This window comes from Sitodiplosis mosellana, unplaced genomic scaffold (genome assembly GCF_009176505.1).
Source record: "Sitodiplosis mosellana isolate CC-2019 unplaced genomic scaffold, AAFC_SMos_1.0 Smas_scaffold_6165, whole genome shotgun sequence".
NCBI lineage: Eukaryota > Metazoa > Arthropoda > Insecta > Diptera > Cecidomyiidae > Sitodiplosis > Sitodiplosis mosellana.
Genome location: NW_022601406.1, coordinates 1,419,536 through 1,442,585, shown reverse-complemented (window position 1 = coordinate 1,442,585; position 23,050 = coordinate 1,419,536). Strand labels below are relative to the sequence as shown.

General features: G+C 38.2%; 1 protein-coding gene across 12 annotated transcripts in view; it reads right to left on the bottom strand.

The window, feature by feature from the left end:
• Nucleotides 1–249: 249 nt before the first annotated feature.
• Nucleotides 250–23,050, bottom strand: part of LOC129574687 (matrix metalloproteinase-2-like) — an 80,129-nt gene continuing 57,328 nt past the window's right edge. For 11 of the 12 annotated variants that reach the window (XM_055457048.1, XM_055457047.1, XM_055457039.1 and 8 more), the window contains 8 exons: nt 6,033–6,179; nt 4,254–4,393; nt 3,757–3,788; nt 3,004–3,678; nt 2,694–2,835; nt 2,246–2,405; nt 1,821–1,924; nt 250–1,572 (listed from right to left, as the gene is read on the bottom strand). In XM_055457048.1, the coding sequence (XP_055313023.1) occupies nt 1,310–1,572; nt 1,821–1,924; nt 2,246–2,405; nt 2,694–2,835; nt 3,004–3,678; nt 3,757–3,788; nt 4,254–4,393; nt 6,033–6,179 (1,663 nt within the window). In that variant the 3' untranslated portion in view covers nt 250–1,309. Of the gene's footprint in view, nt 1,573–1,820; nt 1,925–2,245; nt 2,406–2,693; nt 2,836–3,003; nt 3,679–3,756; nt 3,789–4,253; nt 4,394–6,032; nt 6,180–7,236; nt 7,298–23,050 lie in introns of those variants that run through there. The other variant, XM_055457049.1, reaches the window with a different exon arrangement.

The following is a 23,050-nucleotide window of genomic DNA, read 5'->3' as shown; positions in this document are numbered from 1 at the left end:
TTGGAAAAAACCCTCTCCTGGGCTGGAGACTCCAGCCTGGAGTCCATCGTATATTCTAACATTTGTCTGTACGCTACAGTCTGTACCATGATAAGGAAACATTTTTTATTGTACCACTCTTTCCTCGCTAAAAACGAGACGTCGCTTGCAACTCAACCAAGTGTTCTCCGCAGCAAAATCACTTTTCCGCTCGCATCCTCCAATAATTTTAACAATTCCATATTATTTGCCAAGGAAAACACCAACGTATTTTTATTTTTCAGCAAATGAAATTTGTATTTATTTTTATAAAATTATATCACAGATTTCACGCTCTGATTATTTGGATAAAAACTTTTAATGCGACGAAGTTTTTCCACAAGGAAAGAAAAGACGAAGAAAACTAAATGTATGTGTGACAAAAAAAAAAACAAGAAGAAAAATCGAAAACTATAAAACTTTGACCAAAATTCATTAGATCGCTATTGCTTTTTGCTGTTGCTCAAGTGATTGGTTCACAAAATTGGAAGAGGAGAAGAAAAAAAAAACCAAGAGAAAAAAGAAAATCTCTCTCACTATAGCTAGTTATGAAGTTATGAAATTTTCCTCTCTTATTTCATTGCGATTACGTTATACATATATCTATATATCATCGAACCATGTATATATATATCTATCGATAGAATGTGTTTGTGTGTGGAAGACGCACAGATGGTTGAGTTCGTTCGTTTCCAAATAATCCAGTATAAGTATGGTTGACTATCTAAAGCACACTGTGCATTCAAGCATGAACCTTTCGATAAACACGTGTTGAGCTTAAATCGCCCGAATGTGTGACTCTTATAACATATAAAATTAATAGCGAACATATTTTAAATACCAAAAAAAAGGAAACATATTTTACAATTAACGAAAATTACGGTTGTTTCGTTCGATTTTGTTTGATTTTTCGTTCATTCTTTTAAACGGTCTCTTTTAAATTAAACGGTTGATCGAAAAAGATTGTCAGTTCAAGTTAATTTAAAAAAAAATTTAATTTAAAAACCGAAAAAGAGAAGAGAAAAAAAAAGTAACGGAAATTGGTATACTTTAATTACTTGCTATTTGCACGTAAAATATAATATATATAATAATTAATTAAAAAAGCAGTCCGAATATTGCATTAAAAGAAACATTGCTTAATGGATACGACACAGATAGAGAGAAATTGATAAAATCTAAGTTATGTTTTTTTGTTTTCGATAAGCACAATGCGGCACATTGAACGCTCGGGATCGCGCGATTCATTCAAATTTCGAGTTGTTTTATTTTTATCTGCTTTTGGGAGAACTTAAAAATGCCATAGAACAAAAATGGTTGATATGAGTAGAATGTAGACGTTGTTTGCGGCAACGGTGTTCATGGTCGCTGTCGAATAAACTAGCGGCTCTTTACGTTGTTCTCCATCATCGTACACCTCATTGGAATAGGTTGATGTGACTCGAGGACATCCCATCCATCGTACCGCTGACGAATCGGGTCTACTTCGTGTCACATGCATTATTGAATCGTTAAATTGCCAAAATGATTTCCCTTTAAAGAAATACGTTTTCCCTATTGAACCATGAAAATGGTTTTCCAAAATGAAGAAGAGAGAGAGAGAGAGATAGAGAGAAAAAAACGAGAGAAAATTTATGAATTTTATTCCTGTGAATAATTATCCAGTTTATCGATGGATTCACGCATGACTGAATCGATAGATCAAATTTGTGTCTACTCCGGCGAATGAAAACCCACACGCACACATATGCGAAATATTTGCAAAATGAATAACTAATAATATATGATTCAATCAAATTTACCGTCTTTATATTGAAAGGCTGCATCGATGTGGTAACCAATACCTCGCCAAATTGACATATCACGTGGATAATCTAATTCCACGTGATGAATATCTTCGTCGAATCTGCGAACACAGATGAAATGATTTATTTTTTATTTTTCATGTATTTTTTTTTCTGCTGTGCCATGCTCGACGACAGCATACACATGGCTTATCACATTTAAATGTGCTCTGTATGCGAAAAAGTACGCGTGTATATCACACTCGGCATCGCTTCCCCATTGTGAGAGCTAAGCGACAGCATGCGATACACACATATACCGTTTTCGCAACAATGTTACATAAGTTTTGCCACAAAATCGCTCTCAGAGAGAGAGAGAGAGAGAGAGAGAGAGAGAGAGAGAGAGAGAGAGAAACAGTTCAATCAGATTGTTTGCATTTTACCTCCAATACATGGTTCCGCTATAGAAATATGTTCGATTGTTGTGACCCCACACCAGAACGGCATCGATTTTATCCACTGTTGCTGGCAACCCGAGAGTGGTTAGTGCTTTAGGGTAACCATCCTCCAATTTATTTGAATTGAAAACGTAATACATTTTTCCTAATAAAATGAAGCAGAAAACGAGAGAAAGAGAAAGAGAGAAAACATACACAAAAAGTGAAATCAAATGGTGAAAATTCATGAATTTTGCAGGCTGGAGATAGTGAAGTGTAGGTGATACCGAGAGTTGAACGGGATTTTTTTTTTGTCGTCGTCATCGTTGGTTATCAAGCACGTGATACGCTTTGAACATAACCGTTGGCTGTATTTTGTGTCACTTCACACCACTCCCCGGTTTTATCAATTGATAATTTCATTTTGGTATAAAATTATGGAAAATGTGCTTACCCATGAAAAATACAATTTTCCTGTGTTTATTCTCATAGACGGCATCAATGTGTGTGAAATTACTTGGCAATTGCGACCATACACGATTGATTTCATGCGGATAACCGCTATGCAATCCATTGTCACCGATCCGCCACAAATACTGGGGTAGAAAAATGGCAAAACAATAAATGAGTGTGATTATGCGTAATGAAATCGTTTTAAAATGTTCCGCATTTTCAACCGGTGAAAATGGGCTTTATCGTTAAATATGGCAATTATCGTTCGAAATGGCATTCAGCGAATGCTGTTCGAAAATGTCAACACTTACGCGATCTTTGAAAATGAAGAGTTCGTTGCGAATTATTGTGATGGCATCGTAGCTGGTGTTGCAGGTGTCGGGTTTTTCTTTATTCGGATGATTTTGGCCATTTTTATTGTATTTCGGATGGTGATTGTGATGATGCCATGGTTTATTGGTTGTTGATGGTGTATTTTGTCCATCATATCGATGACGTTCACGCTCTTCGCGTTCCCAAGCACTTTGTTGCCGTCTTTTCTCCTGTTCGTCCCGTTCCTTTTGTTCACGTTCCTTTTGTCGTCGTCTCTCTTTTTCCCGCTGCTCACGTTCACTCGCTCGTCGTTCCCATTCTTTTCGCTCCCATTCCTGTCGTTGTCGTTCACGCTCCAACCGCTGTCTCTCTCTGTCCCTTTCTGCTTCCTGTCGTTCACGTTCGTCACGTTCCCGTTGTCGGTCACGATCACGATCCGTTGGACTTCGATCGGGATAATACGAACGCGGTGTTGTGCTGGTCGTTGTTGATGCGCTGGTTGTAAGACGTGGCCTTGGATTATCACCCCAAATCTTTTGACGAGATCCATAAATTTGCTGAATCGCCAGACGATCGTCTTCCGGTAATTCTTTGTACTTTTGATAACCATGATACCACGGAAACATTATCGCACTCTCAACCGATGAATGTCCCAAACCCAACGAATGACCAAACTATATACAACGAACACAGAATATTTGAATTAGATAATTGAATTTGGAGCTGTATGCAAAGCATGTACAACGCATTACCTCATGCACTGCGACACCCAGTAAATTTGTACCTATAACGGCAACGAAATGGAAAAAAAAATAAATATTTTAATTAAGATTGAATTGAAACCACAGATTCTAAATGCAATTTGCAATCGATTCAACTCTTTGGTTTGATATTGTATTCGTGCACCGAAGAAGAAAAAACACAATTTACTATACGAACAATACGGATATGGAATTGGATTGAGCAAAAGTGATTTGTATTGTAATTTTTTGTATATTTTATATATGATTTCGGGTTTGCAACGGTAATTTCGACATATGTTGTCTCTCTATCTATTGATATTGGAAGAAAATACACTCTTTTCCGGAGAAAGAATCTTCTTTTTTTTTCAGGGAAAAAGTACACTTGCATCGTTGAATATAGTCAACTAGATGTCTTTTTAAAAAATATATTAAATGTTGCAGTGTGATATTAATAACGCGCTCAATGGTTGTTCCTCTTTTTGATGATTTGCAGAAATTTATCTTACCATCACCCTCGTTTGGAGACAAAATCCATTTTTCCTCTTCATCGAAATGAGCATCACCGCCTCGACCAGTTCCTGGATAAAATGCATGGGCTAGCACCGATCCTGGCCCATCAAAATCGTATCCATCACCATGATGTCTCCTGAAATACAAAATGCATATTCAATCATGTGTTTCTCTGTCGATGAACTTTTTTATGATCGACAAGTTTTGTCATGTTTCAAGTTGAAAATTTTAACGAAGATGAACTCATTATGCCAAGGGGCAATTCACTAAAAAGTTGTATTACCTTTTTCACGTTGTATTACTTTTTCAGCAGCTTTGTATTACTTTTGAGTGATTTGCCCTTGCATTATGCAATGGTTTACAATTTTATTCATGCGACGAAACGAAGTGTTTACATTTATTTATTTTGGCGTTGTAGCGACTACTATAAAATCAAGTAAAATTTGAACCTCAAACCCTGGGTATCGACGCAAGTCGTAAATGATTTAAATTGATATTTGTAGATGACCAAGATTCAAAATTAAGAGAAGAAGAATATTCAAAAGTGGACGAAGCAGCGTGATATTTCAATTCTAGTTTCAAATTAGATAAAAATCTATCGACAAACTGCTTTTTATGGCACATACTCGTTCTCTGTTTAACTTGAGTTGAATGGAAAGTGTCAAGAAATTGATTTTTGTTGAAAAAATTGATTCAAATATCAGAGAGGATATTTGTATCTGACGCAGAAGATTAATATACCTGATTGAATGGCCAACGGTGGCATTTGCTTGGTCTATTATTCAAAATCATATTTCAAAATCGAAAGTAATAAATAAGAGTTCAAAACTTTTTGGTTACCAACCGTTTTTGTTGTCTTTGTTTCTCCGAAAAATTTGTTTCCAACAAAAAATGGTCAACAAAAACGGCACTAACAACAATAATAATCATAGAAGCGGAACATTTCGAAAGCAGAATGAGAGAAGATTAAAGTGTTCAATAAAGTAGAAAAAAGTCGCCAGTGAAATTGAAAAAAAAACCATGCACATTTTTTTTCTGCTATTGTTCTCGGTGTAAGTGTTTCAATAGTAAATGAACTTCGGCTGCTGGCAAAATGGTTGAAGAATGGCAAGAACACAGAGAGAGAAATAAAAAAAATTGGGGCTGGGTGTAAATTCCGCTAGATTTTATTTAAGTGACAGCAATGAAACTTACGGTGAAACCGAATTCGGTTCGGATCAGCGTCTCGCGCTGAGATTTTGGGAAACAGTGTGTCAGTGTGATACACACCAACAAAATGATGGAGAGGGAAAAGTGGTTTTTTTTCTTCAAATGGAATGCGAAAAGTGTAATCATTGTACTAAAAAGGTCATTCGCTCACCCCATCTCACTACCAAAGAAGGCAGAGGGCTAGAATCGAAGAGTATCATTTTCCCTTATCGAATGCACACCAATTTTTTGATAAATGTATCGTGCTACCGGATTTTTTTTTCGTTATTGTTGTTTGCTTGGCTGTGACTTCGTTTTCTTGTGGTCGCTTCAAATTAACCTTTACGTCAGTTGTCGTGCGAAAGTTTTTCGATCAAAAATGTTTATAGAACCTAATTTTATTGCCACTTCACTGTTGTAACATGCCAACAAAGCGTTTCGAAAGTGAAAAATAGTTTACGACCAAACAAATCTGGCTTTGGTCCTCTGTTACCGCTCCTCTCCTGTCTTTCACTTTTCGTGTGTCTTTGGATTTGTGAGTCGAAGTTTTTGTTTTTTTTTTATTTGGATTTGGACATTTTTCTTACCGTGCGAATAAAACTTGAATATCGGCATCTTTGCTGTACACTTCTTGGAATGTTAAACGAGATCCACGTGACCAAACATCGAGCGCTTCGCTTAGGATTTGCCGAACTCGTCCAACATCCAAATCGGCCATCGTTTGATTCACCAAACTATAAATAAAGCAGAAAAAAGAAACAATTTTTTAGTTTATTACGCAACATTTGTGCATCGTTTTGTATCGCAGGGATTTTGCCGGAGTCACGAGTTTCCCGTTATTTTTCCTATTTTTTTCGCAACTTTCTCGGACAATAATTTATACTATTTTTTTTCTATTTTAACATGTTGGTTCATAAATCATGAAACAAATTTGATTAAAAATATGAAAACTCTTTTCGGAGCTTAAGCCTAACTTTGTTGCGACGTTTGGATCTTTTTTTGTTCATTGTGCCAATGTTTTTCTGTTTGTAAGTGTGTTTGTGTGTGTGTGTGTGTGTTTCATTTCGGAAGTATTTTCGGTTAAGCACTTGAGTCAGTTAGTTTGAGATCAACATGGCTTTTAAGTGCTGTGGCAATGATAAAGTTGCACTCAAAAACAGTAAATTTTATGCATTCAGCATATTTTGGGTGTTTTTTTCTTTCTTTTCGCCTTCTCTCTCTCTCTCTCTCTCTCTCTCTCTTGCGTGCACGCTTCAAATGACTTTCATAACTAAGGGGATTTATCTCTCGCCAATGCTGCGAATGCATTCGCATTTCAGAACAAAAATTCGAATGTTTGCGAATGCGACGAATGCGGCTATGACAGCGAACTTGTGACTACATAATTCATTCGTTCATTCGTGTTTGTGCGTGCATTCGCAACGCTGCCGTATGTTTTCTATGTAAAAATTCGCACTCAAATTCGTGAGAACGTTCGAGAACAGCGAAATACGAATGCGAGTGCGAATGTTTACATAGAAATCATATGGCAGCGTTGCGAATGCATGGCACTGAGCGCGAATTTGTGAATAAAAATTCGAATGCCAAATGGACATAGAAGCCCCTAGTTTCATAATCGAGATGTAATTGTGTGTAAAATTTCGATGCAACAAAATGTCAGAACAACGAAAAATTAAGTTTTCGTAATCTTAACTACCAAATCGATGCGGGTGTTTTTTGTTTGTGTGTGAGTTTTTCTTTGGTTATTTAGTCTTTGGCCATTTTGTGTTGTCAAAACCGCAATATACTTACTGTCCAGTGCACTGTCGATGCATTTTGGTGTATTCCGTTGAGAATCCATTGGGGACTGTTGATTGTGTTCCAACTTAATCGCTCACTCAAGGAGGTTGTGATGATCGAATTAAGCATCACACCCAGGTTGAGTGAGTAACTAAGATAGTACAATAACCCGTTGACAAAACGCCGTTTCACTAATCACCGTTGTTTCGCCTCAAACCCTCTTTGACTGACATGAAAGAAGAAATCCTCCGGGTTTGCGACTCAAACAACAAGATCTATGGCCAAAGACACACTTTGCAAACGAGACGACGAATTATGTAAATTTCATTGCAATGATTTAAATAATTCGGCCGAGTCGCAATTCCTAGACATCAACTCACACGTGAATAAATTCAATCTAAATTCACCCAAAACCGAATAATGAATGTGGATATTATTTATGAATTAATCAGGATAAAATTTACGCTCAGTTTACTGCACAAAAACAACAACAACAGCAGCAGCAGCATCAACGACGCCACACCACGCCGTCATGAAGAGAGAATAAAAAAGACTGGTAGCAACAAAACGCATTCAGATTCATATTTTATGTAAATTTCGGTTATGATTCGAGTTTACTTGATATTCATATTATATTGTTCTCGGCCATTAGCAATTATGCTGAAGGTCCAAACTTCTCTATTTTCTGCAAATTTCATTTAAAAACAACGCCAAACCGTTCATTTGTCTCTTTTCTACTATTAGCGTTGGGGAAACGAATTTCAGACGGCATTTAATGTCCTCAACTTAACACAACCATCATCAGAGTCAAGATCATTTGACGCAACAATAACGTTAAGCCGTTTGAAATGGCGCGTCTCCATCTCTCGCTCGATCTTCCACTCGTGTGTTTAGTTTTTTGTTTTATATTTCCAAATGCAAATCGACAAAGTGTTAGTCGGAAAACTTGCCCGACGATTTCAGACCATGCACACACACCAATTTGCATTGACATAGATTTTTATGGCGACAAGGATTAACATGGTAACAGCTCTTTCAGTACACCACTACCATCATCATCATCATTGGATGTTGGTTTGTACTTTTGAAAGCTTGCATCTGTTTCGTTCAGTTCAACTGGATTCATCACTTGTGGTGGTGTGTTTAGTTGCTTGATTCGCACCTATTCGATCGTTTGAGATAGTGTTAATTTTTTTTTGTTGAATGCCAGTTGTATTTTTCGCGTGCTCCATTGTTCCGGCGAGATGAGTTTTTCGGTATAATCGCATATTAATGGCGCTTTTCATTCGTTCGTTCACTCGCTCAGTAGCTTTTATTTGGTGAAACGATACTTTTACCATTTTATATGTGCCGGGCATTGCTGATTAGCTGCTTCATCGCTGGATTAGTTTGCAACTTCAATGTAAATTGCATTTGGACTTCACTCAATTAATGCAATTCTAAAAAACAAGTTCGTTGCATTTCGAAATTGACAACAAACAGAATGATCGAAACAAGTCCTGAACAATTCCACATTCTCAATCTCGCTCCTCCCTCTCTCTCTCCTTCACTCTGCTTTTTCTCGTTCAATTTTTTCTTCTATGCACGCTTGAAATCACATGAATTTGAACGAATTATGACAATTTGCTAAGAAACGACCACTTTTTTCATGACCAGTGCTCATTGAACACCAGCAACAATGAACGAGAAAAAAAACCTATTGCCAAAAACCATCAAATGAATTGAAGTAATACACTGCGTTGCAGTAGATTTTATTGCACTCTTTTTATTTTAATTGCATTAAATTTGGAGCTGTGCAAAAATTACTGCTAAAACGAAGCGAAGCGCAAAGCCAATGCGAAATGAATTCCAAAGTTGCCGTTTTTTTCCATTTTTTTTCTGTTGTCTGTCGTAACCAACTAAACATTTGGAATAATTTTGCATTTAAAATAGAGCATAATTTGGTGCTCTTTTTTCACAAAGGGTAAAAAACTAGTTTGGAAAGTTGCACGTTTGTGTTTTGTCGCAAGGCAAATAATGGAATGCCACTGAACTCGAATGCTTTGGCGGAATGAGATTCGTGTTTGTTGAAACAAACCAAGGCAAAGTGCATAGAGAAAAACAAAAACGAGAGAGAAAACAACAGCCAGAGCGTGAGAGAGAGAGAGAGAGAGAAAGGGAGTGAGAGAAAACGGTGAAATTACAAATCGAAATCACAAAATATTTTTCGGTACGCATGACCTACTTGCGATGTGTTCTAATGGTTTAAATCCTTTCTCTCTCTCTCTCTCTCTCTCTCTCTCTCTCTCTCTCTCTCTCTCTCTCTCTCTCTCTCTCTCTCTCTGTTTGAATATACGCTGCCGGATGTGAACCATCACATTCATCGTCAAGTAGTGTGGGGTTTTAATTGGTATGAAAATCAGCGCAAAGCCGATTCAACTACTCGACTTGCTGCGTTGCTACCGAAATTACATTAATTACAACAGACAAAGCATTCGATGTTGCTCAAAAGAATTCCCATTCTGAACTCAACTTCAACGTGATGGCGAACAAATGGGAGCTATCAAGAAAGTTTGCATTCGATATCGCATCCTCAAGCGTGTGTGTGTAAAATATTTCAAACACATTGCAGCTCAAAAGCATTGTAATACACAGATCTTCCGGTTGTAAGCACACAAATCCACTGTATATATGTGTACATGTCGATGGCATCGATATTAGTTATGCAGGTGCAAAAGCTTGTTGGCAATCGCTGGGAAATGCGAATCTCTTGCCTTTGTTCAGTTCAATGGTTCAGCGTGTTCTCGTTACAGGCAGCCAAAAGTCAAGCATCTACGACACACATATACACATATTGGGTTGAATGTGTAAAAAAGCAGCCGAGTTCCTAAAATCAAATTGTTAATTTGCGAAATAATTTGACGTGTGCGTACGAAAAGTTGATCTCTCCCACTCTCTCTCTCTCTCTCTCTCTTTTGTTTTGGCGCCGTTGTTGGGCCAACAATATTTCGGCAGTTGTTTCGCCCCAACACTTTGCCAATTTTCACATTAAACCAGTAAAACATTTGAGCCACTATGTGAATCGTTCATGTGTGTGTGTGCGTGTGTGTGTGTGTGTGTGTTTGCAAGCATAACATACCCATACGATTCATTTTCACGAGGCTTTCACATCGCAAAATTATCGATGAGGGAGTCAACGAACAAAAAATAAACTGTATATGAACTAATAAAGTCAATATTTAAGTTCGTTTTGAAAGCGCATCGACAGTGTGATGCCATCGGCGATGGAACAACATGAAAATATCCTTAGACATAAAACACAAACATAAACAAAATATTGGAAAGTTTCCGATATATGTATGTACGGGGAAAATGATCTGTTCAACATCGAAGTGTACATGGGATGGAACACGGAGGCGGCCAAAATAACGTAAAGTCAATCAATTTTTACGCAGTCATTGTGCGGTGACGGTAGTGCCGGTCGTGGCACATTGGTGGATTGGATCTCCTTGTTCAGGCATAATTCACATTTTATTATATGAAATGGGATTTTATTGATCATCAGGCGCTGGCACTATGGAAGTTGTGCCTAGGGAAATTGTGCCCATTCTTTTTTATTTTATTTCATTTTTCGTTTGCTTCGATCGGATGTTTTTTTTTTCGTTTACGATTGCCCCATTTACAGTGGCTGGTGCTTTCTTTATTTATTTCTCGTCCATTCACTCATTCGCTTCCGCTAGTAAACGGGACCTTTTGCTTCATGATTGCTTTTTTCGCTCTGTTTCTATTATTAAAAATTACTGGTGAATAACTACGAATCAATGCATGAATAATAAATAAAGCGGTGAACGAGAGATGCACAACGCATTCATGAATTCAATAATAATCAATCACGAATAACCGAAAAAAAGGCGCGAGCGCGCTCACCACGCACGCACATACCCACTATTCGACATTTATAGGCGCTGTGATTTACGTATGATATCAATAATTCTATAAATTACATTTGATTACGTATATTCGAATAAAATTAAAATTGGGACATGTAACGGTGGAAAGGAACAGGCACACGAGAGAAAGAGTGATAGAGAAACAACAACACGGCACACGATGGTGGCAGCAGTGGGTGCATATACATAGTTTCGGAAATGTGAGCATATGAAATACATTGTCGATATATTTTTTGGGTTGTTGAAAAGAATTGAATGAAAAACATTACCGTTGTTATTGTTAGGCTTTTGCGCTACTTTTTTTCTTCGTTCGTTGGGTGGCGTGTTCGCGGGTGAACAGTTGTGTGTTCAGCATCACGTCACACATAATAATGGTGGTGTTGTGCTTTTTTCCGGCTGGTAAAATTCAACACTCATATATATTTGTGTTAGAGCTGAACCTATTTCGCATATTTGTTGGCATACTCTCACCTCACACTCTCACACTGTCTCATCAAAATCGACACCACCACCACCGCCACCGCCACCGCCACTGCCACTGCCACTGCCGCCGCCACATACGACATGCTGCGAACAAAGAAGTTTTGACAAATGAACGCTTTCACATCTGCCTATTTTCATTGGTAACGCCAATGAACTGCTGTCGAATTTTAATGTCATTCGTGCATCGGCATCGATGGCGGTCGTGTGGTAGTGGTGGTGGTTCAATGCCGAATGCCGTTTCTCAAATGGGCGAATCATGTTCAAACTCCTTTTCCAATGCAGAGCGACCTATCAAACAAAGTAATACCTGCTCTAAAATGTTGATTTGATCGATGGACTGATGGAACGTGCAATCGCTTTTTACTCTTTTTTTTTCGTTCGTTCGTTCCATGCTGATGTGCATTATATATGAATGCACACGAATCAGCGCCCACCGATGCATTAATACACACACATGTATATGTTTTTTATTCCAATGTTATGCATTTTTTTGCCAACAAATTCTTCGTTCATTTTGTGTGTGTGTGTGTGTGCCAACACAAACACACAAACACACAAAAACGAATCAATACGTTCGGCGAGTGGTATACCTTTTTGTTCATTTCATTTCGTTGTGGTGTTTGATAATTTGATGCGGTTAATTGCATGCGCCCATCATTTCAGCCGCAATAGAATGATAACATCCATAAACAAAATATAATATTTGATTTAGTGAAATATCCGCAGAATCGGAACGGGAATGGAAAAAAACACGAGCAAAATATGAAATAAATGAAGCGATATCCGAATAATCTATTTGCTTACAGTAGCCGCTGTATTTGTGAGAACGTAAATGAAGCGATTTTCGGTTCTGATCCCTCTCCTGTGTGCGTACGCTCGCGCGCGCGCTTCAAACACCGAAAATAAACACCTAAAGTGTAAATGCAATTATCTGCTAGTTTATTTTTCGTTATTCACAATATTGAATTTCAGGCCTTAATTCGAAATATTTATCAGTGGGGTGGATATGGTTGCCGAACATGTGAAACGCATTGCATAGCTCATCATCAGTACATGCGTTCAAATGTCAATCGCTTGCTTCATCTCGCTCTCTCACGCGCTCGGTGAATAACCATTTTTGTATTTGGCGAACGTAAACCCATTTCCCAATCGTATTTTCGCGCGTTACTTCGTTATCACACGCTGTGTGTGTGTGCGCGCGCTATGTGTATTTGTGGTGAAAACCTAATGTGCTTTTTTGCAGTCACTTTGCCAAACATACACACTTTTTTTTCGGCCCCGAAATCGAGACACAGAGAAAACGACAATGCCTTCTTTCTTGCCATCACATACCCCCACATAAGATGTTGAAGACTTAAAACGTTTTTAAATCAAAACACATGATACTCCAAGTAAATACACTTGCGGTAATGGCATTTTTTTTTTTGCTCTATCTCTTTCTTTCTATTTTGCTCGTTTGCTCGCCTTTTCGATGGCTTGATACATTTTCATGTTTTTTTATACGGTCTTATGATATCAAGAGGTTGTACGCGCTGCCTGAGAGATGGCTATAAAGAGCGACATCATCGTGCACATCGAAATGATTATTTGAAATACGATCGCGTTGATATTAAATGCTTGTGTCGATATTTTATCGAATTGAAAGAATGATTACACCGACGCTGTCTCTCTCACCCTCTCTCTCTCTGTCTCTGCATCGAAAGTCAAAGCGGAACAGCGTTCGGGACCCGAGTGGAAACAAGCAACAACTTCGGGAAAATGCGTTTTGCTGTTGTTGTTGTTGATTATATGAAGGGTGGGAGAGTGTCAGTTCGTGTTCAATAATCGCAATTTGCCATATGATTGCCACATTGATAACAATTTGAACACGCTCACAGCTCATCTGCGGTAATGTATTTGGCAATCCAATTCGAAATCAAAGCCATTGAACCACCATCCAACCAATCCATTCCCATTCCACCCATTTTTCTGCACAGCATTCACTCACTCCAACGATGACGGCCGCCACCCCGTTAAACCAACAGTGGCATTCCGAAAATATTCGGTATTTCGGTAATGTAAAACGTTCTGGTATTACAGACAAGTCTTTCAGCATGATAAAGCAATAATGGAATATTTTATTCTGTTGCCGGCCAAATAAAGCGTTTGATGAAAAAAAACACAGTCCTTGACGTGATAGTATGTCTTGCGGTGAAGAAAAAAGAACAGAAAGTCATGCCATTGTACTCATTCTTGATTCGTGTGTCTTAGCATTTATATTTTTTTCTTTCGCTCTGTCAAACTAATTGTCCTTTCGAAGTGTATTCTTCTCTTGCAATCACAACGTTAGCGTCTCACTGATTTGCGACAAAATATTAGTGGACAAAACTGAGCTTTTGTCGGTCTGAGCATAAAAGCAATGAGAATTATAGAAAGCAAGAGCTAGAGAGAGAAAGAAAGGGAAAGAGAAACCTGTATTTATTCCGCTGCATGGTCACAAAGAAACGCCACCAGAGAGAACTTTATTTGTAAGACAAATACGAAGAAGTGCCGACTTATGTATGTGTATCTATGCTGGTTCGTTCTTTTTTATTCCATTCCACTTCGTGTTCTTGTGTTTTCTTTGCATTTGAACTTACTTTCGTTCATATTTTCTGTATATTCAGCTTTCGTTGGTTCATTCGTTTGCTCGTTTCTTTCTCTAGTTTTTCGTTTGTGGTTTGTGCAATTGTGGTTCTCATGTCTCTCTCTCTCTCTCTCTCTCTCTCTCTCTCTCTCTCTCTATCTATCTATCTATCTCTTGCCTCAATTGCCCGCAGTAGTCATTTCACCGTCAGGTTCATTCACCGTTCCCAAATCGTCGAATTTCATTCATTCCATTTTATTTGAGTCAAAAAAAGAAATGCCAAATGTATATATTATATTGTTTATGTGTGTCTCTATTTCCTAACGGCATGGCGCGAATTTGGTTTTTTTCCCGGTTTTCTATAAGTTTTCCCCTTATTTTATTTCAATTTTTCTTTTAGATTTTTTTTTTCCTGCAGCCATTCATGCATTTCCACTTCCTTTGCCATTGCAATTGAATGGGTCGGCTCGAATACGTATTGTGCTTGTCTTTTCCTTCTTTTTAAACGATAAAAATTTCTCATGTATTACGGCATATCGTTTTGTTGTCCGCACGTACTACCAACAAAGCAATGACAAAGACAAGCGAAAGAAACAACAGAATGAATGAATGAATGAGTAAAGAAAAATGTGTATATATATATAGAAAGACAAATCAGACTCCCCCCATCTCTATCCAACCGACCCAATTTAACTCTACTCGACCCGACGAATCGGCTGACGAAGAAACGATATTTATGGATGAATGTTATAACGAGAAGGAACAAAGAACTCTTTAAGTCGACGCTGTAAAATGTATGGCAACTGCATTAAATGCTGTTAGTTATGCGAATAACAAAAGTGCAAATGTCGATGCAGAAAATATTTGCGCTAGGCAACAGCTACACATTATAACTGCGAATGTGAATGAAGGAAGAGAGCGCGCAGAAGAAAATATCGCGCTGAGCTGTGAGCGAAAGAGCACCAAACGAAACGACAAAAAAAAAAGAATGTAGAAGGGAAAAACGGTGGAAATCCAAATAAAAAGAATAGACAACCATTTTACAAGTGATGGGCAAACAACGGGCTGATATATTTATATGTAATGCTCTGTAAATTCCGCGGCAGAAGAGCGCGACGAGATAGAGGGCGAGAGAGGGAGAGCGGCGAAAAACAGTGGGAAAAAAGCACAAATCTAAAAGAGGACACACAATTTTTTTTTTTGTTGTCCTCATACAGTCAGTCGAATGAAATAGTCAAGAGACGTGAGTATTTTTAAGTAATTTACAAAAATATGATCAAGAGGACCCAGAATGGGTTTCACAATGGAAATGATAGTGGCGGGAACGAGTGACGAAAGAAGAAAAAAGAAAACATCGACGGCGAACAAAGTCACAAGCAGTTGTGCAAAATGCCATAAAAGTGCAACAAGACACTAGGACTAAATGAAACAGCCAGATACGGAATCAAAAACTCGCTCTTTAACTGTGTGTCTTAACGACAACACTGCGAGCCTGCGATGAACATATCGAAAGTTGAGTGTGTTCGGGGACATCGATAGCAGTAGCAGCAGCAGTGGCAATGGCATTCAAGCAAATAAAGGATTAGTGTCGTCGCAAACGATTTGATTTATCAACAGTTTGTGAATACAGAATATATATTTTATGCAAACGGCTTCTAAATGACAGCAAATACAAATCACTTGGCCGACATATTGCGATCCACCGATACTCTTCTTCTTTTTTGCCTCGTTTCTTTCATGAGAAAAAAAAACGGTAATAATAAAATATGGCTGTGTCGGACGCTTACGCCAGATTATCCTGCCATTCAAAATTCAGTGCAAAATGTAGAAGTCATCGTTGAAGAAAAAAAAATTGCCAACTTTTTTCTTCGATGTCTCGAAATATTTGAATTTCGCAGCAATCTGCAGGGATATTTATTTGAATAAGTCAGTCAAAAGTAAACGAAAGTAGTAACGCGCTCAACGCCAATAGAGCGTTTTTTTTTGTTGTTGAAAAAGGACGAAAAAAACACACGATTACCGAATGGAGAACAAAAAAAGAGAAAGCCTAGGAAGGCTGACTGTTCCGCCGCTTGCATATGAGGAATCTTTGATATTATATTCTTCACATGAATATCATCCAAAATGAGGCTAACAGACTGCACAAAAATATAAGCTGATTTCATTTTATATTGATGCAGACACATTTTGCAGTCAAATAGCATGAAATCGAGAATTATCTATGATCACCATAACGACCAAAGTCGATAAAGCCAAGATTTAGTATGCGATGGGTATGTGTGTGTGCTTTTTCTCTCCTCTTTTACGCCATGCCAGTGACATCATGTTGAAGACGGTGGAAATATTTTATTTCCGTTTTCATTTCTCAACTAGTATGCCTCGTTTTCTTTTCGGCAATTTTATCACATCGTATCCGGAGTCGTTCCGGCACATTAAAAAAAATAAACGACAATGAGACCTTCAACTCCGTTGAAATGCCCGTGCCGCTTTTTATCAGCTTTTAAATAATGTTCTAATTCGTATTTCCTTTCTTGGCGCATTTTATTATCGACTCCCCCCCCCCCATCCCTCTCTCGACCCTTTTCTCCCGACTGACAAATGTGATTTTATCGAAAACAAAAGCGACGACCACGGAACAGAGCAAAGAAAAAGGCCTAAATTAATAAACTAACACATACACTGATCAACAAAAATGAGAGAAGATTTTAATGGGGTTTTTCCATTTGAATCAATTCGAATATTTTCAGCCAGTGTTGATTGGTTTTTATTTTTAGTGGAGCGCATTGTTCTCTCTCTCTCTTACCATGTATATGTGTATAGTTTTTGTGTGGCAAAAAATAAAAAGTGCAGATCATATTCGCATTTGGAAATGCGTCATACCGTATGATTGATCAGTTTATTTAGGATTTCAGTGTTTAGCCACAGAAATGTGTGTACATTGTGAAAAGTTCCTATGATTGAATGGTTTACACACGGAATGTGGGTGGCCGATACGTTCTTTACTTCTCATTTTTTTTCATCCACATTATTCTCATCGTTGGTGGCGAGGAAAGCTATCAAAAATGGTTTCACATATATTTTATCAGCGAAATGGTTAGCACACAAACTAGATTAAAACAGTGGATGGAGTTGTTGGAGAGGGTGGGGTATTGATGAAAGTAGAGTGCAGATGAATATGTGTGAACTTGTGGCAATGGTTCGTTAATCAGTCCACATCGAATTTCTGACCATCAACCGCTAACAGAGGCATCCGATTTCATTACGTTTCGTTACACGAAAATCACTGCTCTTCTTTTGCTGCTAACAATTGAATTTAATATATAGCACATTTTGAATTGATGGCGGGTGGATGGCAGCAACGGCATCAATTCAAATGCATGTCGTAATGACTTTTTTATGGGCGAAGACGAGAAGCCACATCACACCACCACCAAACGCTATATTTATCTCATCAATGCCACACGAGCAAAAAAAAAAAAGAGAGAGAGAGAGAGAGAGAGAGAGAGAGAGAGAGAGAGAGAGAGAAAGAGATAAAGCGTGTCTGGGCACTTGATGCGTGTGCTCGCTTGGAACTTGAGATCACCATTTCCGAGAGTGAGCAACAAAACAACACCAACGAAAGAAAAAAAATTGTAAAAACAAATTTCAACCATTTTCTTTTATACGATCCATTTTAAAACTAACCACTCCGTCCAATGATAGAACGTAAAACAAATCACAACGGAAATAAAGAAGCATCGAAATGCGAAAGAATCTTGTGCGCTATTCCCAAGGCCAAACCATGCCCAATAACACTCACTCTCCCACACTCTTTTGCATCACATTTCAAACCGAGGAAGAAGAAGAAGAAGAAGATGAAAAAGAAAAACAACAACGAAAAAATCACACCCACAGTGTAGATTGTACTCTGTTTCAGTGCAACCACTGATTGAAAATGTTGGGAAAAATGCTATCATTTGCCCATTTTAGTTGTGGTGGTGGTGAGTTTTGTTGTTATTTTGCTAGTAAATCTCGCGCGCTCTCTCTCCCTCTCTGTCTTGCTAACATGGTGCTATCTATCGTTTTGTTGCATGTACGAACCGCATTGATAAAACGATAAAAAATGGATCCACGCCAAACAGGACTCTATAATCTTTTACGAAGAAAATAGAGAGAAAAAAAATACATCGAAACCCCGTATTCTTTGACTAGAGATGCAGCTCACAAAACTCGAAGGATGAAAAAAATATCATCGAATGAAAAAGAAAAAGGAAGCAAGAGAGAGAGAAAGCTCGTCGAAAACGAAGAAAAAAAATGTAAGCCATTAAATTTGCGGCATTCCAACGCGAATTACAAGGAAAATTGAAGCCCTTACATGAGGAAATATGCACATGCAGTGAATCGAAAATCGCAGCAGTGCAATACACACGAAAAAAGAGGAACAGGCAGCAGCCATACGAAAACATTGAGACAGAGAGAGAGAATCAAATAGGAAAATCCGGCGCGTCGACGGTAAAAAGTGAGAATCAAGTCGAAATGGCAAAGCTGTTCAATGTGTATAAAATTGTTGTGTTTATGTGACTGAGTGCGGTGTATGCATTGCCGTATAATGGCGAAACGTGCGTGTTTTTCCTCGACAAATCAATGGCTAGAGGAAAAGCTCTTCGAAACGGAGAGGCCGGGCAACTACAACAATGCCAAGCAAATCGAATTCCAAAACCCAAAGACAAATACAACTAAACAGCGATCGAATTTATGTATTGGGTTACAGTTTGCCACTTAGGAACAAAAAAGTGCTTTCGATACACATAATGGCACAGCACACAGATGCGTCGGATATAAATGCATGTAGAATCTTTCATGCTTCATAACCGAGCCACATTCCCGTTTTCCATCTCACTTTCGGTAATGCTTCTTTCGTGATTTTGTGTGCCGGCTACTGCTGCTGCTGCTGCTGCTGCTACTGCTGCTGCTGCTGCTGCTGCTGCTGCTGTGGAGTGTATGGTTCAGTTGTCACTATGTTGTATCCGATTACGAGTCGGGGCAGCAGTTGTTGCCTTGGTGGTTGCAATAAATTAACCATTTTCCTTTTCAATCTATCTGCAATCACATTTCACAATCTCGCCGCTTTTTATCCGCCGCCTCTGTCTCATTCTCACTTTTCGATTGCTGCAAACGTTTTTTGCGGAGAGATGGAGAGGGAGAGATAGAGATAGATGAAGCTTTGGATCGAATGCCATTACAAAAACCCTATGATTTGTGCTTTAACTATTACCGTGTAAGTTGTCACACAATGTCCTCGGGGAGTCACCAACGACATGATCACCTTCATACAATTGATGAAAAGTGATATTTCATGTTGTTTTTTCTTCTCCCGTCGGTTTCTTCTGTTCCAATCATTCAATGGCTCAGCATTTCGCTTTAGCTCGAAAACTCACATGCAAACTGCGCACACACGATATCAATCCGTTCAAATCGCCATATTTTTTGGCATTATGGGTTCCGAGCGTAAGTCGAGCCATTTATCGGTGATTCATTATTTGATTATTATTAGAGAAAAAAAATGCATTTTTCACATTGTCGGTTGATAATAACTCAGCAATCGGCTTATTGTAGATCAAAAACACTGAGAACAAAAAAAAATCTTTTCTTCTTAAAAACCCATAGGTTTTATTGAATTCCAATGTTAACATGTTGACAAAAAGGTAAATTTCACTGATTTTTTTTTTTTGGTATGCTTCAAGCGTATTGTATGTTTTGGGTATTTCCGGCAGCTATTTCACATCCGTAAGTATGACTGTATGTTGCATTAGGACCATTTGGTCCGAATCAGCACATGCAGTGAAATCTATTGTGCACATGCTCCATCGAACCAGGCACAAACCCGAAGAAAAAAAAACATGAGATTGATAATGAATAAGAATCATTTTTCCCGTGATGCTTTCTGCTGCTGTTGCTGCGAACATCGTTAACCGCTAACGAAAAAGCTTTTTCATGGGCAGTATTCAGAAATGATGAACAGTAAAAAAAAATTAAGTTTACCACATTAAAAGAGCGACTAATTCTGCAGCCATTCATTATCTCGTTTCTGCTCTTTTATATTCACATCATTCGGGGCGCCCTTCCCACGTCCGTATTCTGATCTTGGTTTGGATGCTTCATCGCCTTATTACGAAATAAAATCGCTATCAAAACGAGAAATGGCCACCACTCGGGTGAACGCGAGATTGCGGTGTGTGTGGGTGGTGGAGAAGAAGGGAGTTGATGGTTTAAATAAAAATTCCAAAACCAAACACAAAAAGACAGAGAAACCATATGTGATGGCCTTAAATTCGCAAAAATGCCATAATCATTTGGCGCACAATGCGCAAACGGATTTCGGTGAGAATACATTAAAATTGCCTGGCTGTAAATGTGATGCGGAGCAGGCGAGCGACCATAGAGACGGAGAAGGAGAGTGGGAAATACGGTCGAAACCAATACCGAAAACCACAAATAGGAGAGCCACATAATAAAGATATTTCATCATTCAGCGCAAACAATGCACCAAGATGAAATCTACATATAATGCCTTCGATGTGTGTATGTGTCTCTGTCTCTCCCTCTCTCTTCCTCCACGACATCATGGCACAAGCCAAAATAACGAAATATAACAAATAAGTTTATTTAAATCCTGGCGTTGACACGAGAAAAAACGTGACACAGACAAAGGCCACGACATACAGCCCAAACCGCAGAACTAAATACACACACAAATAGCCAACGATCAAAGGCAACAGAATGACGAAATGTATTTTTGTATGCTATTTCCAAACAACAAATCCAAATGGCGCTTCGATGATGCAATATTCTTTCTATCTCTCGTTTGACTCTTTTTTAGAAGCATATGCGTGTGTGTATGTTGAGCAAATCATAATGCCGTTTGCTACAAACGTGACGGAGTGCAGTCGAGGATCCATCCATCAGCACTTTGATGATGACCAACAAACCGCATCACTGAAACGATTATGAACATTGACAATCACACACACACACACACACACACACACACACACACACACACACACACGAACGATTGGATATTGAATTCACATTTGGACAAACACAGCCCGTCGAAATGAGCACACGGGACAGTCAATATTTGGGGTATAATTCGGTTCAACATTTAATTCTGTGATGATTTCGATCCCAATTCAGGAATACATACATGTTACGATTGCAAACAAGAAGCAACACAACAAGGGCAGAAAAACTTTTATGACAAATTCATTGAACCGCAATTGTTAGAACTATGGCTCGATTTGTGCGGTTTAAAACTTCAGATGGTGTTTGTTGTACCGCTTCACTGGATAAAGCGTACAAGCAAATGGTCACTTTAGATGGATTCAATACGTGAACATCTTTCGCAATCGAAACGATTCACATCGATTGGTTTTTCAATGATTTTTATTCGTTCACTAAATGTGAACTAAATCATTGAGTGTGTGTGTGTGTGTGTGTTTTTGTTGTTTTAGAATCAAATCATTGTCATTCCTATTGAAAATGTCTGTATTCATTCATTGATGTTAACAAACAGTTCTCTAGAACAAAATGATAGAAAAAGATAAGAAAGACTGTCCATTTGACAGATAATTATCAAATGCACTCTTGCCGATTAATTCGAAATGAACATTCGAGTTTGCCATTTTGCGCTGTACAATTTTGACAATCTTACGCGCAAAATTAGCTCATTCTCGATTTGGAAGAGGAAACACACTCTTTATGCTTGAATACATTTCTTGTGGAAGATAGCACACACAAACAACGAAATTTGCTGGAAAATTGTATAACGGTTCCAATTTTTATCATTTTTATGTGGGAGATGTATCATACGATTTTCTCACCTGGCCATTGTCAATGGCACATTTTCAGTGCCACTGTGTTCGAGCAGTGGTAATGGTTTTTAACTGAATTCAAAACGAGATAAACATTTTGCCGTCTTTTTTTCATTTGTTTTAACTTCAAAGCAACAGGGGAAAAATCTAATTTAAAATGATTTAATGGATAAATTAGGTGTCAATTCAAATGCCTTGTATTTGACGTAATAATTTGCAACAAAATAATCGTTCAGACAGTCTGAAAAGGATTGTAGCAAACAAATATGTTTCTTCTTCAATCAAGTTCAGTTTTAAATTCGACGAAATGCAGTCAATGCGATCGGACGAGAGACAAAGAAATTCAATGGAAAATGTAGACACTCTTTTTCTCTCTCTCGAGGAGAAAGGAAGCGGGAGAGAGGGAGACAGAGCGGGAGCAGTTGGCATAAGCACACTCAAAAAATCAAATAATGTTCCATGAAGTGTTTTCATCGTTGTATTAATTAGTCATTGAATTAAGTAGATAGATATTATTGAGTTACATGACCTCTGCTGGTATTAAGAGCGAAACAATTCCAGAAAGAATGAAGGAAACAGAAAGAAAACACAAACAAACTCGCGCGTTCACTCCCTTAACACTCCAAAACGGTTGTCTATAAAAGTGAAAAATAATGATTTATCCAGTACATAATCAGATGAACGGTGTACATAAATTTTAATGATGGCAACGAGGAAACTTTACGCCTGATAACCGAAGCGAATGTCGAAAATGGTGGGAGAAAGATAGGAAGGGAGAGAGAAAAAAAAAACAGCGCTTTTCCTAGAGAGACACGAGAACAACTGACAGAAGAAAAAAAAACAGCAACAAAAATGTTCATATAATTTAAACTGACGCGAAAATTGAGAAAACGCACAATATGCGCATAGAATGTGCAGATGGTAAGGCCAGATGAAATGGGGGCAAAAGCGATGCG